At 33.7% G+C, this 20,692-nt stretch overlaps 1 protein-coding gene across 1 annotated transcript; it reads left to right on the forward strand.

The window, feature by feature from the left end:
- The first annotated feature begins 1,645 nt into the window (after positions 1-1,645).
- amon (prohormone processing protease amontillado) lies at positions 1,646-17,111 on the forward strand. The gene is made up of 12 exons (XM_018541476.1): positions 1,646-2,154; positions 9,368-9,472; positions 10,018-10,285; positions 11,060-11,097; positions 12,602-12,678; positions 12,957-13,221; positions 13,982-14,194; positions 14,411-14,511; positions 14,979-15,212; positions 15,683-15,847; positions 16,141-16,258; positions 16,362-17,111. Exons 1-12 carry the CDS (start codon positions 1,999-2,001, stop codon positions 16,524-16,526), a joined length of 1,905 nt encoding a protein of 634 aa, XP_018396978.1. The 5' UTR covers positions 1,646-1,998; the 3' UTR covers positions 16,527-17,111.
- Positions 17,112-20,692: the final 3,581 nt, after the last annotated feature.

Genomic DNA, 20,692 nt, shown 5'->3' on the forward strand with positions numbered 1-20,692 from the left:
CGAAAAAGAATCGAAGGATTGAAGGTAAAAAGAAGCGATAAATATAAATACAAACACATTGTTCGATCAATTGGAATTGTTGATAAAATGACTGTTCGGAATGTCAGAAGTTTTATTTCGCTTGGAACACAAAATTCTCTTTTTAAATGTTTTTGTTTTAGTTTCTCAATATTTTTATAAAAAAAAAAAACCGTTCGATAGCTTTAACTTTTCTTTTTAACGTATTTGTTTCGAACAGAGTTGTTTTTTAAATTTTCATTTGTGTCGCACAGACGTTTTCTTATTATTTCCGCTGTAATGAGAAAAAGTCCTCTCGACGCCAAACGAAAATTAAAACATAACTCTGTTTGAAACAAATACATTAAAAAGGAAATTTAAAGGTATTGAATAAGTTTTTTGATGAAAATTTTTTTGCTTGAAAATATATGAGAAAAAGTTTATGCGACAAACGAAAATTAAAACATAACTCTGTTCACGGAACAAATACTTAAGTTAAAAAGAAAACTCAAAGAGAGAGTGATTGAATTCTACAATTTTTTTTTATTAAAATGTTGAGATATGAAAACAGATATTTAAAATTAAAAAAGAAACAAACTTCGTGCTTGCTAGAAAAAAACATAGAGGAATAATAAATTGTATAGTTAATTCCTTCTCGAATTCCTCAAAAGTTTCTTTTACCTCGAAAATTTATAAGAAATAGAATTAGTCTCTGCATATGTAACTATTTTTTTTAAGTTCTCAATCAATGCAATATTTATAATTGGTATTAGCAATGGATAAAAACCGTAAATCTTCTAATATCTTTTACTTGTAATTCGCATTCACCGCTTGCAATTTTTAGGATGACTTGGAATGATCAGACATTTTTAAAATAAATAATGTCTAATAAAGATTTGGAACGATTAGAGATTTTTTTTTTATAAAAAATGATATAAATAATATACGAATGTATATGAAATAATATACATATATTCTCATAATACAGCAAGATATTAACTATTAACCGCCATATTTATCTTGCGTTCAGGCATTTACTTTCCGAGACTTGTACTCTAATTTTTACTTTTTAATGTTTTTTTAGAGTAAATTTTTTCTTATTTGTCGATTATATCCTCGAGAAACAAATTCGCGCATGCTCGACTATACGAAATTTCCCATGTTGGTCGACGTCGACGTCGAGACGCCGTTCTAATCAATATATCGAGTGACGTCATGCGAGAGGTTTATCACCTGCCCACTTGGTTGTTCTACGTGGCACGGTAACGCAATCGGGATCCCCCTTTTCTACCCTTTTTCCCTCGATGATCGCGATTTAATTAGTTCTGTCCGGTTCTCTCGTTCCATTAATCGAACGTAAGGTGATCCGGAAAAAGGCGACAGGTCTCTCATCAGATCAGAACTCGCTTTCGCGTGTTCTTTATCGCGGAGAGATTCGCGTTTGCGCGTTAAACGTCGTTGTCGTCTCTCTTTCTCTTGTATTTTTTTTTTAATTTTTTGCGTAACATTTACGCCTACATCTAGACGCGCGGTATCTCTCTTCGCGTACTTCGCCGCTACCGGATGGATTCAGTGGCCCGCGTCGCACATCCACGTTGCAAGCTCCTCCACTTGGACGGATCCGCCGCGGCGTTGTAGCGCCGAACGGCGTGTTCAACCCCTGCGGTCGCCACCACCACCAGGGACCCAGAGGAAGGAGCTTCCTTTCTTTCTTCTTTTCCTTTCTTTTCCCCTCTTTTCTCTCCGTCTTTCGATCCCTCGTCGTCCGCGTCGTATGTCCGTGAACTGACTGCCACCGCCATCGCCACCTCCTCTGCCGCCTCCGCCGTCGTCACCGCTGCCGCCACCACCGCCGCCTCCACCGCCTCCGCCGCCACGAAGATCGTAGTACCGTCGCGTACCTCGAGTAGCCGAGTACCTCGAGCGTCCAGTATCCCCGAACCCGCGAATGCGAAGTACGAATACCTGGACGTTACACCTCGCCGGCTGCCTCTCGTCACGATGCTACTACTCGCGGTGATCGGGCTCCTCGTCCTCGCCGGCACAACCACCGCCGAGGTCTTTACCAACACGTTCCTGGTGAGGATGCGGCAGCCAGCGGAGCGGCACGTAGCCGATCGCGTGGCTCTGAGGAACGGCTTCATCAATCTGGGACCGGTAAGTCTGACGGTGTTCGCTCCAGACGTCGATTGCTGACGTGCCCTCTTCAAACATAATAGAACCATAACGTTGAATAACTCCAAAATCTTTCTTTCATTATTCACCTTTTATTTTAATATTATTGGCAAAATGTTATTCTGCTTGGATACATTCTTCAATTCTATATCGTATTCTAAAATTTATGTATATACCTATGATATACATAACGAATACCATAATACTTTTGTAAATGATATTTTTAGAGTAAGATTCCTATGGATAACTTTGGAGAAAAAAAATGTAATTTTAAAGAATATAATATATGTAGTATATAGAGAATACATAGACTGTACATATAATTAAGAATTCCTTATAAAGTTATTCCTCTCAATTGCATCAGTATTTCGCATTTTTCCTTATTCTCATCCAAGAAGAACAAGAAAGTCAAAATAATACGTTATATTGATTAAATAATGACAAAAAAATGACATAAATTCAGTTTGTCAATAATATATGACGTCAAATAATATTATTGTGGTTTTTTTTGTTCTCCTTGGGAGCAGAACACAAATGACTTTGATGTCAAAAGGCTCCGAAATGATTACTAAAAATACTTTTTAATTATAACACAAAAACACACTAATAAGTCAAGAGAAACTCAAAATAATAATTTTACTATTTATTGATATTAAAAATTAAAATTAAGTCATTTTGATTTTCTGTCGACTTTTGTGTATTCCTTTAATAGTTACGACTCATTTTACTGCCATTTTGATATTCTCGTGACTTGTTGTTTCGCTTGGATTCCTTTTTCTCTTCCTTCCAAGTCGCTATCCTTTCACAGCTGGTCACCTGATTCCTTCGGAGTATAGAACTGTAACGTAGTAATTAGAAACTTGAAAACTTCATGCTTCCCTCATTTTAATCCATACTTTGTTAAGCCGCACACCAACGACACAATACACTCATACATAGGCGCGGACAGAAAAAGGTCCAGGTGGACGGCAAATCACACGGCGAACGCGTAACGATCGGATCGTGGGCTACGTCTTCTCGTTGTCACCCTCACTTTCTCATGTATATGGTGTCTATTTGCGTCGCGTACAAAACGCGAGAAATAGCACGCGAGTGTTTCTGGTTCAGATAGCATTCCCCTCGTTCCGGCTCATGCCCCATGTCTGTAAACTTCGAGCCGTTGACGTTGTCAGAACAAGCGTCCATTATGTACGGTTGAACTACTGGGTTCTCGAAATGTCACGAAAAAGGAATCCGCTGATAGTAACGCACATCCAATTCCAAGCAGAACAATAGTCGTCGTGACATTAAACAATGACGTCAAAATCCAAAATAATCATTGAAAGTCGTTTTCTAATTATTTACGATTTATTTTAACGTCACATTTTGATATTATCGTGATTTATTTTTCTGCTTGGGATATACTCAAGTAAAACCTAAATTATCGTAACATCGAAATGACGTCAAAACGACTCCAAAATAATTACCAAAAAATCGCTTTTTTATTAATAATCCAAGAAACACACCAAGTCAAGAGAAAGTCAAAATGATTTATTTTAACGTCACAAAAGTCAAATTTGATATTTCTTTTGGTATAAAATTTGATTATTTATTGATGTTAAGAATCAAAATAAAGTCTTTTTAATCTTTTATTGACTTTTGTGTATTTCTTGGACTTTATTTGAATATTTTAAAGCGTTATCGTGATTTGTTATTCTGCTTGCAATGGGGGCGTTTAATTTGCAGTTATTTGCAGCCAATATTGGCAGATATTACGAATTCTGAGAATGATCGTTTCACGTGTTTCCGACTCGTTTAACATTCAATTAATTAGTGTTGAGTTAAACGTGAAGGGTTGAGGGTGGAATAAATACTTATTCTTTTTAGATCGCAAGCACAGAAACCACAGGGACGCTGATTTCATTGCAGCATAGTTCAATTACTCGCATTAGTCCGTAACAGATTACGTTGCTATATTACCGGTCGTATTTTCCAGCGTTCTGTCCGATAGAACGTTCATTGGCATCTCGTGCCAATTGATATCACAGCTCCATCACTTCGCCATCATCTTTTTGTATGTCTTTTGAATGTTTCAATAAATGTTTAATAAAAACCGGAATCGTTAAATAGACAAACTTTGCGATCTTGAGTTTGATTACCATCTAATATTAATTATTGTATAAATGAACAATATAAAATGTTTTCTTTTCCAGCTTCTGACGAAAATAAAAATCGGAACGTAAGTCGAATATAAATAAGAGAGAGAGTAACGTTTAAAATACATATTATTTTAGCTTTTTATTTAATCTTTGGCGAAAATAAAAATCAGAGCGTAAATTGAATGTAATAGGAGAGTAACAGATGTATAAACGAAGCTTCTAGGAAGCAAAAACTAAAACAACGAAAAAGAGGCGTAAGCACCTCTTATGTTCTGTTATTTCAATGTTCGTTACATTCAATTTACCCTCCGATTTTTAGTTTCGCCAGAGAGTAAATAAAAAACTAAAATAATACGAATATATTTTAAATCCTGCAATTAATTCTCGAACTACGAGTACAAATTCGCAAAAGTCGCGAGTTATATTTGCAGTAGAGACATATAAAATTTTGATATGTAGAATAATCGATCGGAACGTTTCACGGTATCGTTATTTTCTCCGTAAAATATATAATCTGAATCGATGCGTGTCACGGTGCATTCCTGCATGGTTTATTTGTTTGAATAAAAAAAAAGAGAAACAATTTTAGTATAAAGAAATTCGATCTAAATCGAATAGTAATAAAATGTTTTTATTACTATTCGATTTAGAATTTATAAAATAAATTTCACGTTTAAAATGTTAGAGTATACAGCATAAAAATAAAAATATATAAAGAATATAATGTAAACAAAAATAATATGATAATATAATGATAGCGAACGTTTCGGAACTCACGGATCCCTCCTCAGCGATTCTTGAAGATGTTACAAAGTCGTAGAAATGATAATCTTACGGTCTAAGCGACATGGTGTGGTACAATTTGTTCGAAGAAATTGATTCTCCTGTTTTTTATGAGTGTGGAAATTGTGTAATAAAATGTGTGAAAATAGGAGTATCTTTACGTATTTGTTTGATTCTGTTAGGCGCGAGTGTTACAATAAAGAAAGAATTTTATTGGGTTCTATCGCTTGCAAAGAATTTGATATTTTATGTATTGAATCTGCTCTTGTGTTATATATATATATATATATATATATATATATATATAAGACCGAAACTGACGCCACGCCACGCGTCAAGCTCAGCGCCACGTCCGCTCGCAGTTTGATGTATTCTACTGATTGCGGGCTGATCGTGCCGCAACCACTATCGAGTCGCTCTCTTGCGTTACCCCACATTTGATGATCGCCGGAAGCTACTTACGAGGTTATTTAATTTCCAAAACGTCGCATTGAAAACATTATTAGTTTTACATTATCAATAACAAGGACATAATGTGCGTGCTTTCCATTTTGTCATACAAAAATCGGTACAAACATTGTTCTGTCTTTGTTTCTCATGAAATATAAAAAATGATAGAGCGAAGTTTGTGTCGACTTGTGTCACTTATATCCATTTTTCTACTAATGTAAATTAATTTTTAATCTCGGTTTAACTTACTTTTTATCTTCTAGTTCGAAGAATTAAAAAAGGATAAGAAAATTAATTTGAGATTAAAAAGTTAATCTGCATTAAATTGGTAGAAATGACCTAAATGAGAAGTATCGTATATGTTGAAAATAATATTGTATTAGATATAAATTGATTGATTGTGATGCTATATTTGGTGGTGGTTCTTTGTGCCTAATAATATTTCTTGTGTCTATTGAAAATATTAATTGTAAATATAGAAACATAATACAGTTTTGGCCATAATGGGCATAAAGCACTCGACAAATTGATGTAAACATTTAATATTTATAAAAGTAAGAAAAAGGAGCATATACCACACGCTGGTTCAAAGTAGCGAAAATCTGGTGGAAAATTTAATATTTAACAAAAAATTAATTAAAAAACAAATTTATTAAAAAATATTTATTTTTATATTCTTTATAAAAGTTTAATATTTTATTAGTCCTGCTTTAACTTTTATTACTGTCCTTTCCAAGATATTGGAATAAATTGAAAATGCTTTGTATTCATAACAGCCAATTAAGACTATACCATATAATGTCAGAAATATATAATATTATACTTCAATAAAATGACATCACTTATTTTATCTTCTTCTGCTTTACGTCTTGTCGCAAATATTATTTATTTACATTTTGATCGATAAGATATGTTTAACTTTAATATTATATCATCACATTTTCTTGTAACAGAATATATTGAATATTTTATCGATCGAAATATGATTCTGAAGCCTTTAGATATCACGTGTCTACATTTAGACGTCTTTATGTATAGTGGTTTTCAAAGAGAGATATATAATGCAGACAATCGAGTTCGCTTAGAAAAAAAATTTTGCAGTGAAGAAATTGGAAAAAACGAGGAACTGAAACATTTTTCTTTGAACACTTTATTTTCGCAATAGAAAAAATAAATTGCGACTTGGGTCGAATAAAACTATCGTTGCATTTTTTTTCTACACCGATGTACTTTATGTTTATGTGCAGCAAAAGGAAGAAAATCTAAATTGCGCAGATAAGTTAATTGATAGTCGGCAAAAAAGAGGATTAAATGTATGTACAAGCGCGATAGTTGAGATATTTATTTGAGCTTGTATTATTTATAGAGAGCCTCACGTTGCTGTAAAAGCTGCCTTTACAACTTATCGAGTGGAAGTTCTTTAAATGAAGACTGCTGTCATGTTCTCTCTCACAGCTCTCTCTCCTTCTCTCTCTGTCTCTCTTCCATGACTGGAACTTTTCTTTTTAATCTCAGAAGTTTCTCTTACACATATTGTATGAAAATTGTATATAGCGGTACGTAAATGAAAAGAAAAAGGATAAGTGTGATTTAACTAAACAATTATGTTATTTCAATTATATTAATATTAATTCTCTGAGATACGATTGTGTTAAGAGATTAATAAATGCAGTTCTTGGATTACGCTAATACCACGGCATGTATAAATCAGACTTAGTTAACGCAAGCTTCCATTGGCTAAGTTTAATTGAACTACTGCAGTCTACAGTCTGCATCGAAACGAGGTGTAAAGTTACTTCGAGATCAATACCCGAGAAAATGAGTCTGGTTTAAAAAATCATGACACGTGATTCCCGACGCACGTACGCGAACTGGTTATTAACCACACGATCGAGAAAAGATACTGGCTTTGGTGAAAAAGTAATATGCAAGTACAAAAATATGAAGCAGAGAATTTTTTAGTACACGAGATTTTGTATTTACTTTTAAATCAATATTGACAAATCGCGTGTATCGCTTTTAAATTTAAATAAAGTTTTATTGCAATATTATCTATATAATTGCTATGTCGTAAATATTCTATTTGAAGGAATATTGGACAATATTATATAAAATTTGTAAATAAAAGTAAAGTGATAAAAATAATATATATAATAATTTATTTTTGTTCTTTCAATAAAACAAATATGTTTTTGTCGTTGAAACAAGTTCATCGATTCTCTTTACAAATTTTAAAACAAAAAAATATTAAGATTTAATATTTAAAAAGATATTGTGTTCTTTTCTCGATCTCTGCCGACGCAAATTTCTCTAAATGAATTTGACTTTTAGCTTGTTCCTTTTTTACACATGTAGAGTTTTACATATGTAGGTTTACGGTCATATGCGATAACCGACCACACAGTATTAGATAAACGTGTCTGATGCTAAATTTTATCAATGTAGAGGGAATTGATATCCTGTAAGTTCTATTTACCGGCGTAGTGACGTAGTTTCTTCCGATTAAAACTGTTTCCTGGCTGTCTCGTACGATTAACCGCCATCAGACATGGACGCTAAATTATCGTTCGGATCGATCGCCGCGTCTATTGCGATGCGATTGATTCTGCCATGCCTTACATTAGCGACGACTGATTTTATGTTACACAAGTTTAGGCAGCGGTCGACTAAGAGAACGCCTCTGCGATTTAACGACTTGTCGAGCAGCTGTCATTGTCTTTCATTTTGCAGATTATAGTGGCATTAATTTTGTATGCCAAGAGTCAAGGTCATAGCGCGACAAACATGCGGCAGTCGAACATTCATGTATGTGAAAAGGGAAATAAAACTAGGACTGAAAAACTTTGTTTCAGATCAACGAAAACAATCTCCACTATCCCATTTTTTCTATTTTTTTTCTGCTGCAATATAACTAATAACCGTAAACTGCAACGAGGATTTACATAAACAGTCCAAGATGTACCGAGAGAATCCTTGCTCTTTACAACAGCTTAGAAAACTAATTATTTTATCTTGACAACATTTCTCTTTATTTGTCGATGTAGGCGTATCGAAGAATCGGATCAGATATCACGCATTAATTTAGAAAAAAAACGATGTTCTAATCTCTACATGTCGCTAGAATTTCCACTCAGAAATCTCATTTGCTTTTTTTTCCCTTTAGATATTACATTTATTTCATTTTCTCTGTTATGCGTGTTAGTATTGTGCTGTCATTTGTACACTCAATTTTCCTTCAGTGGACTGAATTGATGATGTTCTTGTGGAGAAAAAGAATAAAGAAAGAGAAAATTATATATAATATATAAGTACAGTTATTTAAAAAAGAAATTAAATGTTCTCAATACATTACATTATGGGTGAGTTTTTTAATTCATCGATTGATCAATCGATGAATTAAAAAACTCTCCCTATGTTGAACTGTTACGTTCTTTTACATTTACGTTATGTTATATTTCTTTACATATATAAAACAGATTTGTAATCGTAAAATAACTACATAAATTTAATCATAAATTCAATCGACAAAAGTGAATATTATATACTTTATTATTACAAGTCCGAATATATAAAATATTTTTTCTACTTATGAATTACTTATAGAAATTTTACATCAAATAAGGTATAATGTTGTAAAAGAAAAATAAGGTTTCTTTTATTCTCGAAGCTTACAAGGTATTTCATTGCAATGCAAACGATATTGTTAAAATAACTGGTTGGTTTTGAAAATTAACTTATCTCAGCTTTATTTATATTCCAAAAAGACTTAGAAATTTTGCGCATCTCTGTTGATAAAGAGTAAGATTAAAAAAATTTTTTTAAAGGTATTGGACAGTTGGACGGAGTATCATTTCGTACATAGAGCTTTGCCACATGTACGAAGCAAACGGTCGGTGCCGCACACGCGAAAATTAAAGGTCGATCCTCTGGTAAGTTAATGTCTCTTTTGCGAGTCGCGTACTTATGCGACTTATTTTAATTATTAGTATTATTACCATAAAGAAGAAAACGAAAGTTATTAAAATGCTAATAAAACTGGCGAATTATTGTGTAATTTCATTTCTTTATACTGAAGAAAATTAAGCTCGGACGAGTTTTATATGCTTTTAGGACACGAGTGTATTTATAAATTCTTTTCTTTATAATATTTGAGTTGTAGAGTAATAACTCATTGCGCTCCAAATTTGTCACAAATGAGCAGTGATTAAATATTTCATTCTTAATTTAATCGGCGAGTTTAATGTGCAATTGCGATTGATATGTTATTTGAAGAAATTATTAAATTTATCGAAATATCAAAAATGCATTTTACTGATTGTCAATCAAGCACTGTTTCGAATGTTTGGAGAACAATGTGAAAGATTGCCGCGAGGCGATTTCACCTCGTCGAATTCATCTCGACATAAAATAGCAAGGGATTAAGAATATTTAAAAAGGATGACGTAAAGAAGATTGAAGTACATTAAAAATTTAGGTGGCCATGGCGATACAGCAGCCGGGTTTCAAGCGAGTAAAAAGAGGCTATAAGCTCCTAAGCGTGGATAACCTCGTGCCATCATACGAAATTAAGAATCCAACAAATCCGGCGAGCAAGGACCCAACGGATCCCTTTTTCAAGTATCAATGGTATCTGAAGAATGTCGGCCAGAACGGCGGCAAACCGAAACTGGATCTGAACGTCGAGGCTGCCTGGGCTCAGGGCGTTACGGGGAAGAATGTGACGACGGCTATTATGGACGATGGTACGTGATGAAATATCCTAAGGAACACATAAGAGTCAACAAAAAATCAAAACAACTATTTTTATTTTCAACATCAATAAACAGTCGAATTTTGTAAACAAGTATCTTTTCATTCTAAGTTTATTTTCAGATGCAAAAAGACAATCCTTTTCAAAATTTTTAAGATACACAAAATTCTTTTTCATCTGAAAATAAATTTAGAATGAATGACATATGACTGAATTCTTTTTGCACTCTCCATATATATTATCTGAAAAAATTAAGTCATCTTGACTTTTTTTGGTGTGTTCCCTGAGATTTTTTTACTTTTTCTTCTTTTTTCCTCCGCATTCTCGAATCGATGTTACCAAACTGCAGGATTATTCCGAAGTCAAAACGGTATTAAATTACATGCGCCCCCGAGTGCAGTTCGAGGGAACTGGCGGGTTTTGAATCGATATCGCACCGAGAGGGTAGCGAGTTACGCAATGCTCGCTCTCCCGTTTCACAGAAAGACGGAAAGATGAATTTTCCGAGCATCTGTCGTAACTGTATTCGACATATAATAAGATTGTCCAAGTCCTTCTAAATGTCGACCGCTTTTCATTAACGAGAGAACAGAAATTGCCACTTTGCCGTCCTCTTACTATTTAACTTTATCTTCTTTCTCGTGGTACTTAGAACTTATTTATGTTATATGTACCAGTACATTGTACGTCGCACGTGGCGGCGCTTAACGTCACCGCCAACACAAAATCTATACATTATATTAGTAATGCCATTCTTCAATTACAGGTGTCGATTACATGCATCCGGATCTCAAATATAATTACGTAAGCACATTCGTTGCAATGTTATATATTTTATCAAAAAACGTTTTTTCGTTTTTCTTTTTACTAAAAATTTATTTGAAATCCAATTTAAAATCCGCGCGAAATTTTTAAAGAGAATATTCGCGTTGAGATTAATGTGACTATTTTAATAACATTTAATAACATTTTCTTCATGACTGCAATTTTACTTTCAGCTTTATTCGGCGATCACAGCAAGCTCTTTTTGCACTAATTAATGAGATTTAATATCCAATATTTCATAAAACGATGAAGATTTTGTGAAAGTTGCATTACGTAAATGCATAATGTTTTACCACTATAATCCTGCAAATGTAATTTAATATTAATAAATGCAGTATGTTAAAGTATGTGTATTAAATAGAATCACGCGAAAATTTTGCGAAAGTTACAGCGCATTATACAGATGCAAAAGTAATGCATAATGTTTCTACCACGAGAAATCTGGGAATATAATTTATTATTAACAGTGTGCAGCAAAGTATGTTATATTAAATAGGATCACGCAAATATTCTCTCCATACTTTCGCACGGATGCCATTCTCGGCGTATCTTTCATGGAACGCCAGGAATTCCAAATCACAGAAAACGAGACTTTGAAAGCGAGTAAAGTATAGATATAAAAAAGAATAACTAGCAGTACCTGAGAGGAAAATCTAGTTTTATTTCTGTCAGCAGCATACATTTTATTGTTCCTTTTATCACTTTTTACCAAAGCTTTATTGTTCTTTTATTACTGCTTTCATAATTAAAATCAGCATGTACGTAAAAGCTTGGTAATTGTACCTTTCGTTTATCATAATGACATCGAAAATACGCCACTCGCTGAATTAAGAAAATTCTCCAGTTTAAAAAGATGAAGGGAAATTACGTGATTTTTCTTATCATAAGAGATCATAAAGGATGCAAAATGCCACCATCTAAAAAATAAATAATGAATAAAATTAAAAAGCAGTAAAACTAATTTTTTATTTAAAAAAGTTTTTTTAAATATAGATAAATATTGATGTCAAAAATATTTAAAAAATTTGTTTATAGTAATTATTTAAATTTAATTTAAATATCGATAATTCTAATGGAAACGACTTTCCACTTTTACATGAAAATAAAACGATGAAAGTGAAACTTCATTTAATTCTTTATTCTAATAAAATTCTAATAAAAATAATTTTAATAAAAAAATTCTTTAAACTCCATTTTTTTATATCCATATAACTCTTCAAAATTTTTATACATTTTATTTACAATTAAATTAATCAAAACTCTTCGTGAGAATTTAAATTATTTTAATTTAGGTAAAAAGTGATAAATTATTTAAAGAAGACTACCCGGTCAAAAAAAATCTGAAAAAATTCAGGAATGCCTTCGTACTAATCACAAACTTATATTTTCGATATTTGATTAAATCCTTATTTTATATGAAAAGACTGGAATCTTCTTAATAATCGTAAGTCACTAAAGTCGACGTGTGTGTGTTCCCTTTCAGAACGCGAAAGCTTCTTACGACTTTAGCAGTAACGATCCGTATCCATACCCGAGGTACACCGACGACTGGTTTAACAGGTAAGAGTATATTTTATATTTAAAGAAAGAATTACATTTTCAAGAGAGACTAGAACCATGTAAAGTTAATCAAGTTTGAGTCTGTAAAGAAGTAGATAAACGAAACGCGCGGATGATTCGAGCGCTCTTACCGAGGGCGTGGAGACAAAGGCACTTGTGTTTGAAAGTAAAACAAAAGCGCGTCCTACATCTGCGCCGTGAATCGCTCGACGAACATCCGCGCCGTAATAATCAGTAATCGGAGAACCTAAAGCTTTACGGTCTTTTGTCATGGGAAGCCATGGCACGAGGTGCGCCGGGGAGGTTGCGGCCGCGCGCGACAACGGGGTGTGCGGCGTCGGAGTGGCATATGACTCGAAGATCGCGGGGATCCGGATGCTGGACCAGCCGTACATGACCGATCTGATCGAGGCGAACAGTATGGGTCACGAACCCGATATCATAGACATTTACAGCGCCTCGTGGGGACCCACGGACGACGGGAAGACGGTGGATGGGCCTCGCAACGCGACCATGAGGGCCATCGTACGCGGCGTTAATGAGGTACGCATGATGACATAATTACTTACTTAAATAACCATTAGCGAGATTAATTGAATCACTGTGATATTATCTTTAACAGCAAAATCGTTATCGGATGCGAAAGCTTTTCGCTATCAATTTTTGCATCAATTAAAGTAAAAAAGGAGACTCGAAAAAATATATTAGCGTTAAGAGCGAATGTAATAAAGATTACTTTCTCTTTCAATCTAATTTCTTTTTGTTCGAATTTAATAAATTACATTCTGCGGAAGAATATCCCAAATATAAACAAGGGGAGCAAAAAGGCGTATTTACCTTTATACTTTAAATTTTAGCAAGGGGAAACAATTAAATTACAAAAATCATTTTACGGTGAAAATTTAATCACTTATTGTCTCCAATTCGTAACTTACGCGTATTCGTAAGAAAGTTTTCTGAAGATTCTCGAAGACTATGCTTTAATATAAATATTTTAATAATATTCTGAAGATAAGTTTTTTACTCTCCTCCCTTTGACTAAAGTGTCATCCTAAATGTCTTCCAAGGAACATAAAAATCAATAAAAAATATTATTTAAAAATTACTTTACTTTTATTCTTAACGTCAATACAGTCAAATTTTGTAAGAAAAAAATATTTTAACTCTCTGGACTTGTATTTCTTAGGCTATAGAGAATAATGATGTTCAATTGTTAGTCTGTTCTTGAATGGAAAAAGAAGAAAATATTACGATAAAAGCATTTTACGATCGCTCATCCATGTCGCTTGTTTGTTCTTATCAGGGCAGAAATGGATTGGGCAACATCTACGTCTGGGCATCCGGAGACGGCGGAGAGGAAGATGACTGTAACTGTGACGGATACGCCGCGAGTATGTGGACCATCAGTATCAACAGTGCCATCAACGACGGTCAGAATGCGCATTATGATGAGAGCTGCTCCAGCACCCTCGCTTCCACCTTCAGCAACGGTGCCAAGGACCCTAATACGGGGGTGGTAAGTTAATATATTGCAGGGATCAGGAAGATGGTTACCTGAAAAAGATTATCCTTTCAAAAGCGACTTTTAAGTCAAAGAAAGAAACGTTGCACAAAATGTTTTATATACCACCGATGAAGAAAATGTATTCTTCAACAGCGGTCCCTTCCTATAAAATTACTTTTAGAAAGAAAATGAAGATCTTTTTTTATTTTATTGTACGCGTTTTTACAGGCTACCACAGATTTGTATGGAAAATGCACGACCACACATAGCGGGACTTCCGCCGCAGCACCGGAAGCCGCGGGAGTGTTTGCGCTAGCTCTCGAAGCCAAGTAAGTATATTTTTCTTTTCTTTATTAGTGTATTTTTAATATTTCTCTCTCATGTTGATGCAGCGCGTAATATTCTGTTTAAGTTTAATCATTATATTGAACATACAAAAAATTGTTGATGCGTAAAAATACTTTATTTATTTGATGTTTTTTTTAATTAATATTTTTATGTATTCGATAATCAGTTTTTGCAAATTCATTACGTAATGCTTACAATTAGTCTACAATGCGGTTGCAAATTTGTTTCAAAGTCGCAAGAATGGTCATAACATCAACTATTGATGTTTGTGATTGGCTGTCGCGACCGCTTTTGCAACTCTAGAATAAATTTGTGACTGAATTGTAGACTAACAATAAGAATAATTTTGTGTAGGGTACCGTCAATTTTTAGCGACAGAAACTAAAAATTGTCCCCTAATGCCATTATAACTTCGTACTCTATAAGCTGAAGGAACTTTCGTTTCTAGTCCGCAACTGACCTGGAGAGATATTCAGCATTTGACCGTCCTAACTTCGAAAAGAAATTCACTGTTCGACGCGAAGGATAGATTTCATTGGACCATGAATGGCGTTGGACTTGAATTTAATCATCTTTTTGGATACGGCGTCTTGGACGCGGGCGCTATGGTAGCTCTAGCTAAAAAGTGGAAGACTGTACCACCGAGATATCATTGCGAGGCTGGTTCTACGTTTGAAACGCAGTAAGTACAGCTTTTTCAAAGAGTTTAACGATCAGAATTTATATAAACGATTTATATAAACACGAGATTAACAATATGAACTGAATATTTTCGCGATGTTAGCAGCAGAATAATAGCCAGTCGACATTAGCCAAAAATAACATAATAATGTTACAATTTCCCAATCAGTAACTGTTATGTAACAACAAATATTATAGAATATCTATATCGCTGAGTGCGAAATTACATCGATATTATGTTACTTTTAGCTGATATCGAATAGAAAGTTACGATAATGACAAAAATAATATTAATATGAATCGTGACTGATTGAAAAATGAGTTTTAATAATCATTTTGAAGTAATTTTAACACCATTTTTATGTTATCGTGAATATTTTCGCTTGAATAAAGCCGGTTCTCCAGTTGATTTAGGATCGATTTTTTTTCTTCAGACACAATTGATTTTCTGGAGCCATTTTTATTTTCTAGGAAAGTCACGAGCGATCGATCCATTCTCGTGAAAATTAAAACTGACGCGTGCGCCGGCACAGAGTACGCTGTCAATTATTTAGAGCACGTGCAAGCCGTCATTTCTGTAAATGCAACTCGGCGCGGTGATCTCGAGCTGTTCCTCACGTCCCCAATGGGTACCAGGTATATAACAAACGTCATATTCGTGATATGAATCTTTCATCAGAATACAATGGATAAAATTGAATTTTCCCATTTATTACAAGCTATAAATTTAAAACGCCTAATTGGAGTTTAAGGTGTACGTGCGATAACTTCAAAATTTCCTTCTTTCTCTTTCTATTTGCTGTTCAACTTTTACACGCGCTTCGTCCTACGATCAATTCAAACTCACACGTACCTTCTTTTATACCTTTAACGAGTTTCTCCCTTCTTAAATTTTTATCCGATCGGTTCTAAATCTCCGTAATTTTCAGATCTATGATCTTGAGCCGCAGAGTGAATGATGACGATCACAGGGATGGGTTTATAAAGTGGCCATTCATGACGACGCACACGTGGGGAGAGTATCCTCAAGGGACTTGGTTGTTGGAGGTAAATTTCGTTTCCTCATGTTTCCTACTTGAATTTCGTTACGTGTCTTTTTCCTGCCACCTACACACGAGAGTAATTCAATCTGAGTATCGGATTCTTTTAGGTGAGCTTCAACACTCAAACACCCCAACATGGATGGCTGAAAGAATGGATGCTAATGCTCCATGGTACTAGAGAACCACCATACACGGGACTATCGACCGCGGACCCGCACTCCAAATTAGCGATTGTTAAGAAAGCCCACGAGGAGCGGTTCAGCGCAATCTAACGATATCGATGACCATGGTCCACGCGATTACCGCCGATTTCAGCGAAGAAAATAGGAATATTCCAATCGGAAGATGTTTACGCGAGCGCTCCTTTTCCGCTTTTCTGATTTCGCGCCGCGCAGCTGGGGAATGTATCTCAATTTTTTTCAGATTCGGTTGCTTGTTGATCGCATCATCCCGTGCCAACGTATCGTCAATCTTTATTCTAGCATGTTGACTTATATTCGAATTATCGTAGAAAATCCCGGTACTTTTTATTATATTCGCGATTCTTTGTAATTATGATATCAACTATAATTACATATCATACCATTTATAACGAAGTTTTTATGTCGCGCTTTAGTCTAGGTTCCACAACTTTGTTTTAAGAAGCCGTAAGCCGTAAAGTCATAAGAAATTGATGAATCACAGTTGATTATTTTTTATCATATTTAATCGTAATTGATCAATTTCTTACGGCTTTATGACTTACGTTCTCTTAGAGCAAGATTGTGAACCTAGACTTAAGAATGTGTACTTTTATACTCTTTTCAGCACACAATTTTTTTCTAAATCCTATTACCAAAGAAAAGTCAAATCATTAGTACCCAGCAACCTAATTAAATAACAGCTTCCTATATAAGGAATACACAAAAATAAACAAAAAATCAAAATAACTTTATTTTAATTCTTAACATCGATAAATAGTCAAATTTTGTAACCAGAGATCATTATTTTGACTTTTATGACATCACAATAAAGTTATTTTGACTTTCTTTTGACTTTTGGTGTGTTCCTTGGGTTATCTGAGAAATTCTGATAAAAGGTATGAAATAATTTTCTTATGAAATTAAATGCCTTTTGTAATCTTCGAAATTCTTTGTAGGTACAGAGAATTGGATGAAAAAATTGAAAATTAATTTATCTATCTACGGGTAGTAATAGATTAAAAAATATGATGTAGAATGTTACAATTTTTGTTAAGATCTATTTAATTTTTACGATTTATTATTTTTAACTAGTGTGTTCTTGTTATTGATGCTATAAGCTTCCGAACGACACGCGACGCAATTACCGGGATATTACTTTGTTCAAATTGTGTCCGCGTTGACAACTTTCCGAAAAATTCTCAAGTTGACAAACGAAACTTGACGATTAGGGGAACAAGGTGACAAAAAAGGAAATTTACTCTGTATTATTCAAATAGCGAAATTAAAAATTACTCTTCTGACGGAGCGGTAAACTTGAAGCATTTAGCGTTTAACGGACGTTATCGAATCGATAACGTTTGCGAAAGAGTATTCCGGGAACAAGAATTTCGTGTAATTATCGTCGTCCTCGTAGCTCGATAATTTTGATCCACCTTGTACCGACAAAATCTTCATTGTTTTTTTTATGAAAAATTCGACGACGCAGGTGGGTCAGATTAACTGGAAAGAGTGATTATTTGTAAAATTATTTTTTCACAATGTCCCATAAATCATACAAGTCAACATCTGCTTCTTTTTCTTGTTTCTATGGAATTATTTCATTTAATTTTGATAAATATTTAGGATAGAGATCATGTTCTCATATTTTCTTCTTTTTTTTCTAATCACCTTAAGAGAGAAAAATAGTTTTGCCAACTATAAATTAACAATTAAAATTTAAGTACTTGCAACTAGTTTTACAAAATAACAAGAACTAAAGTAGTCCTGAATACTGTATTTTTATAGTATCTAGTGCTAATTTAATTCTTATTACTTTGTAAAACTACTGTACTTAAATTTTAGAGTTGTTTGTAATTGCCAAAACTTTTTTCTCAGTGCGGTTACATATTAAGACATATTAAGGAGAGTATTTATTTGACGACTTTTGGAGCAGCGTGCACTACGATGATTAAAAATCTATTCTCTTTTGTATGGTTTAATTAATAGAGAACGACAGAGGGACACGCGAGGATGCTCGTGAGAAACACGAAATACGGATGATACAAAATCCGCATGTAGATGATATGTACCTTAGAATTGTAGCGAACAGAGAGTTTGAGCATAACACATTAAATTATATGAATATAAATGCATATATAAATAAGATATGTGTATATGTGTATGTATATGTATGTATAGGATGTTATCATTACGTTAGCTACTAAGGAGCATCAAATAATTTTGAGTGGGTATCTCAATATGGAAGTGCATATCAAGAATATCATATTTTTGAAATTGGTAAGCGATTAAAATTAACCAATCACGGAAAGTTTGAGTTAACTCTTATTGTTTCTTGTTTAAGAAGCGACTAGCTTCGTGTATGTGTCTTCGACCTCAAATTATCTAAAGAGTCCGCCGTTTCTTAAGTGACGCGATAGTGACGGGATACCCTATATAAATATATACATACATCTTACGTATATCTTATATACAGAGTGAGACGTCTAATTTTGCGACCTAGACGATTTCTGTCGTTCAAGGCATTTTTCGATAACCGCAGAGATAAACTGAGTCACGAAGTCGAGAGTTGCCCCGCCCTGTATATTTTGTATATGTACTTCTCATTACATATATCTTGCAGTTGAAATGGATTTAACCAACTTTATTGTGTATGCGTTATAGGTGGATGAATAAAATCTGTATTTTTTGGCTGGCATCGTTTTTATCTAATATACCTTCAATGCTACAATTTACTACTAGCTCCCTACTTCCGTCGCTTTTCTGACTTTGCTGTGACATTTAAAGACAATTTCAACCAAATTGACTTCATAAATCGACGAATAATTTAATCGAAATTTCTAATTATATAATTCATCCCTGATTTAGTCTCTCTGCGCAAATGTTAATATCAAAAACAACAAAAATTGATAATCCCATTCATTTTACCTAAAATAATATTACTTAATAAATTAATAAGTAGATTAAATCAATTAGAGTTTGTTCGTAGGTCGTCTTAAGACGTATACTAAATAAAACGAGAATGCATTACGTTTACTAATTAATTTTTATAATTAAATAAATTTTTATAATTAAATTTTGTGTAGTGTGTGTGAAGATACATTTTACGTTGCGGTATATTGTGTTGTGTTTGTTTGAACAATATTTGAACATGCCAGAATGTTTAAAGACAGAAAAGGATGCTCGCTAGACGAAGAAAAAACAGAGTGGGATTTACGGAGCGGAAAGAAAGGGGTGGGAATGGGGTAGTCAGTGGGAGTGGGTGCCCGTCCCGTCCGAGTTCAGTCCGACAGTCCGTGTGTCACTGTTAACTCGAAGAACGGAGCCGTATATCGCGTTTATTAAAATTTACCAGGCCGTACCATTGAAATTGTAATAACGTCGCCGAAACATCGATTCTTGTCGAAACGTCGTCGACTGAATTTTGCACAACACGTCAAGCACGTCATGTGCACGTCCTATTTATTCGAGTCTAACAGTAGCCCAATCGGAAGTGAAATTCAAAGAAACGCGGTGAGTTTGTGCGAAGTCGTAAATTTCAATCGTTGCATCCTGTCCTCCCCGAAAATTCACGTAAGTGTAGCTTATGTAAAAAGTATTTGATTGTGGAACAAAAATACACTAAATTAATTTCAATAAAAGATTTTTCAAATTTGACAAGTGAAAATGAACACGCAGTTACAAAACAATTTTTTGTATATTAAAGTCATCATGCCTTTTTATACATTTCCTACTTGCAAGTTTTTTTAATTTCGTTTTTTTTAAACCTAAAATATATTACTTAAAACAACAGAATTTAATAAGAATCTTTTGGAATTACGTAACAAAAAATTCACTTTACTTTAGATACATTAATCTGTTAATAATTTTTAACATCTTAAGACATTTTTATTAACAGTTGAAAGCTGTAATTAATTTTTTATTTTAAGTAAAACGTTGTTGTAGAAATGTTTTATTTTTATTATATTTTCGCAGAAAAGTTACGTTTTAAAAGTAATTTGTTACTTATTATCGATTTGAAAAATTAAATTGTTACTCTTACTTGAAAATCATTAAATTACAATTTTCGTTACTTCTCCATTAAATTTTGATGACCCTGTTTTAAAATAATATTCAATTTTCTGTGTCGCTAATTGTCCAGTTTATTGCGAAATATATCGATAGTGGTTATTGTACGGTACGTGTACCAAATAACAATAAAGATAATGGTTTTATTATATTCGTTACCGATAGAATTGTCATACATATATCATTACCTA

The sequence above is a fragment of the Cyphomyrmex costatus genome, unplaced genomic scaffold, assembly GCF_001594065.2.
Source record: "Cyphomyrmex costatus isolate MS0001 unplaced genomic scaffold, Ccosl1.0 scaffold29, whole genome shotgun sequence".
Classification (NCBI taxonomy): domain Eukaryota; kingdom Metazoa; phylum Arthropoda; class Insecta; order Hymenoptera; family Formicidae; genus Cyphomyrmex; species Cyphomyrmex costatus.

Bases quoted from the DNA above. Each gene is read 5' to 3' on its own strand.
- amon (XM_018541476.1), top strand. From the start codon at position 1,999: ATGCTACTACTCGCGGTGATCGGGCTCCTCGTCCTCGCCGGCACAACC. The intron at 12,679-12,956 runs GTAAGAGTATAT...TGTCATGGGAAG, and splicing joins ACCGACGACTGGTTTAACAG to CCATGGCACGAGGTGCGCCG. The intron at 15,213-15,682 runs GTAAGTACAGCT...TTTATTTTCTAG, and splicing joins GGTTCTACGTTTGAAACGCA to GAAAGTCACGAGCGATCGAT.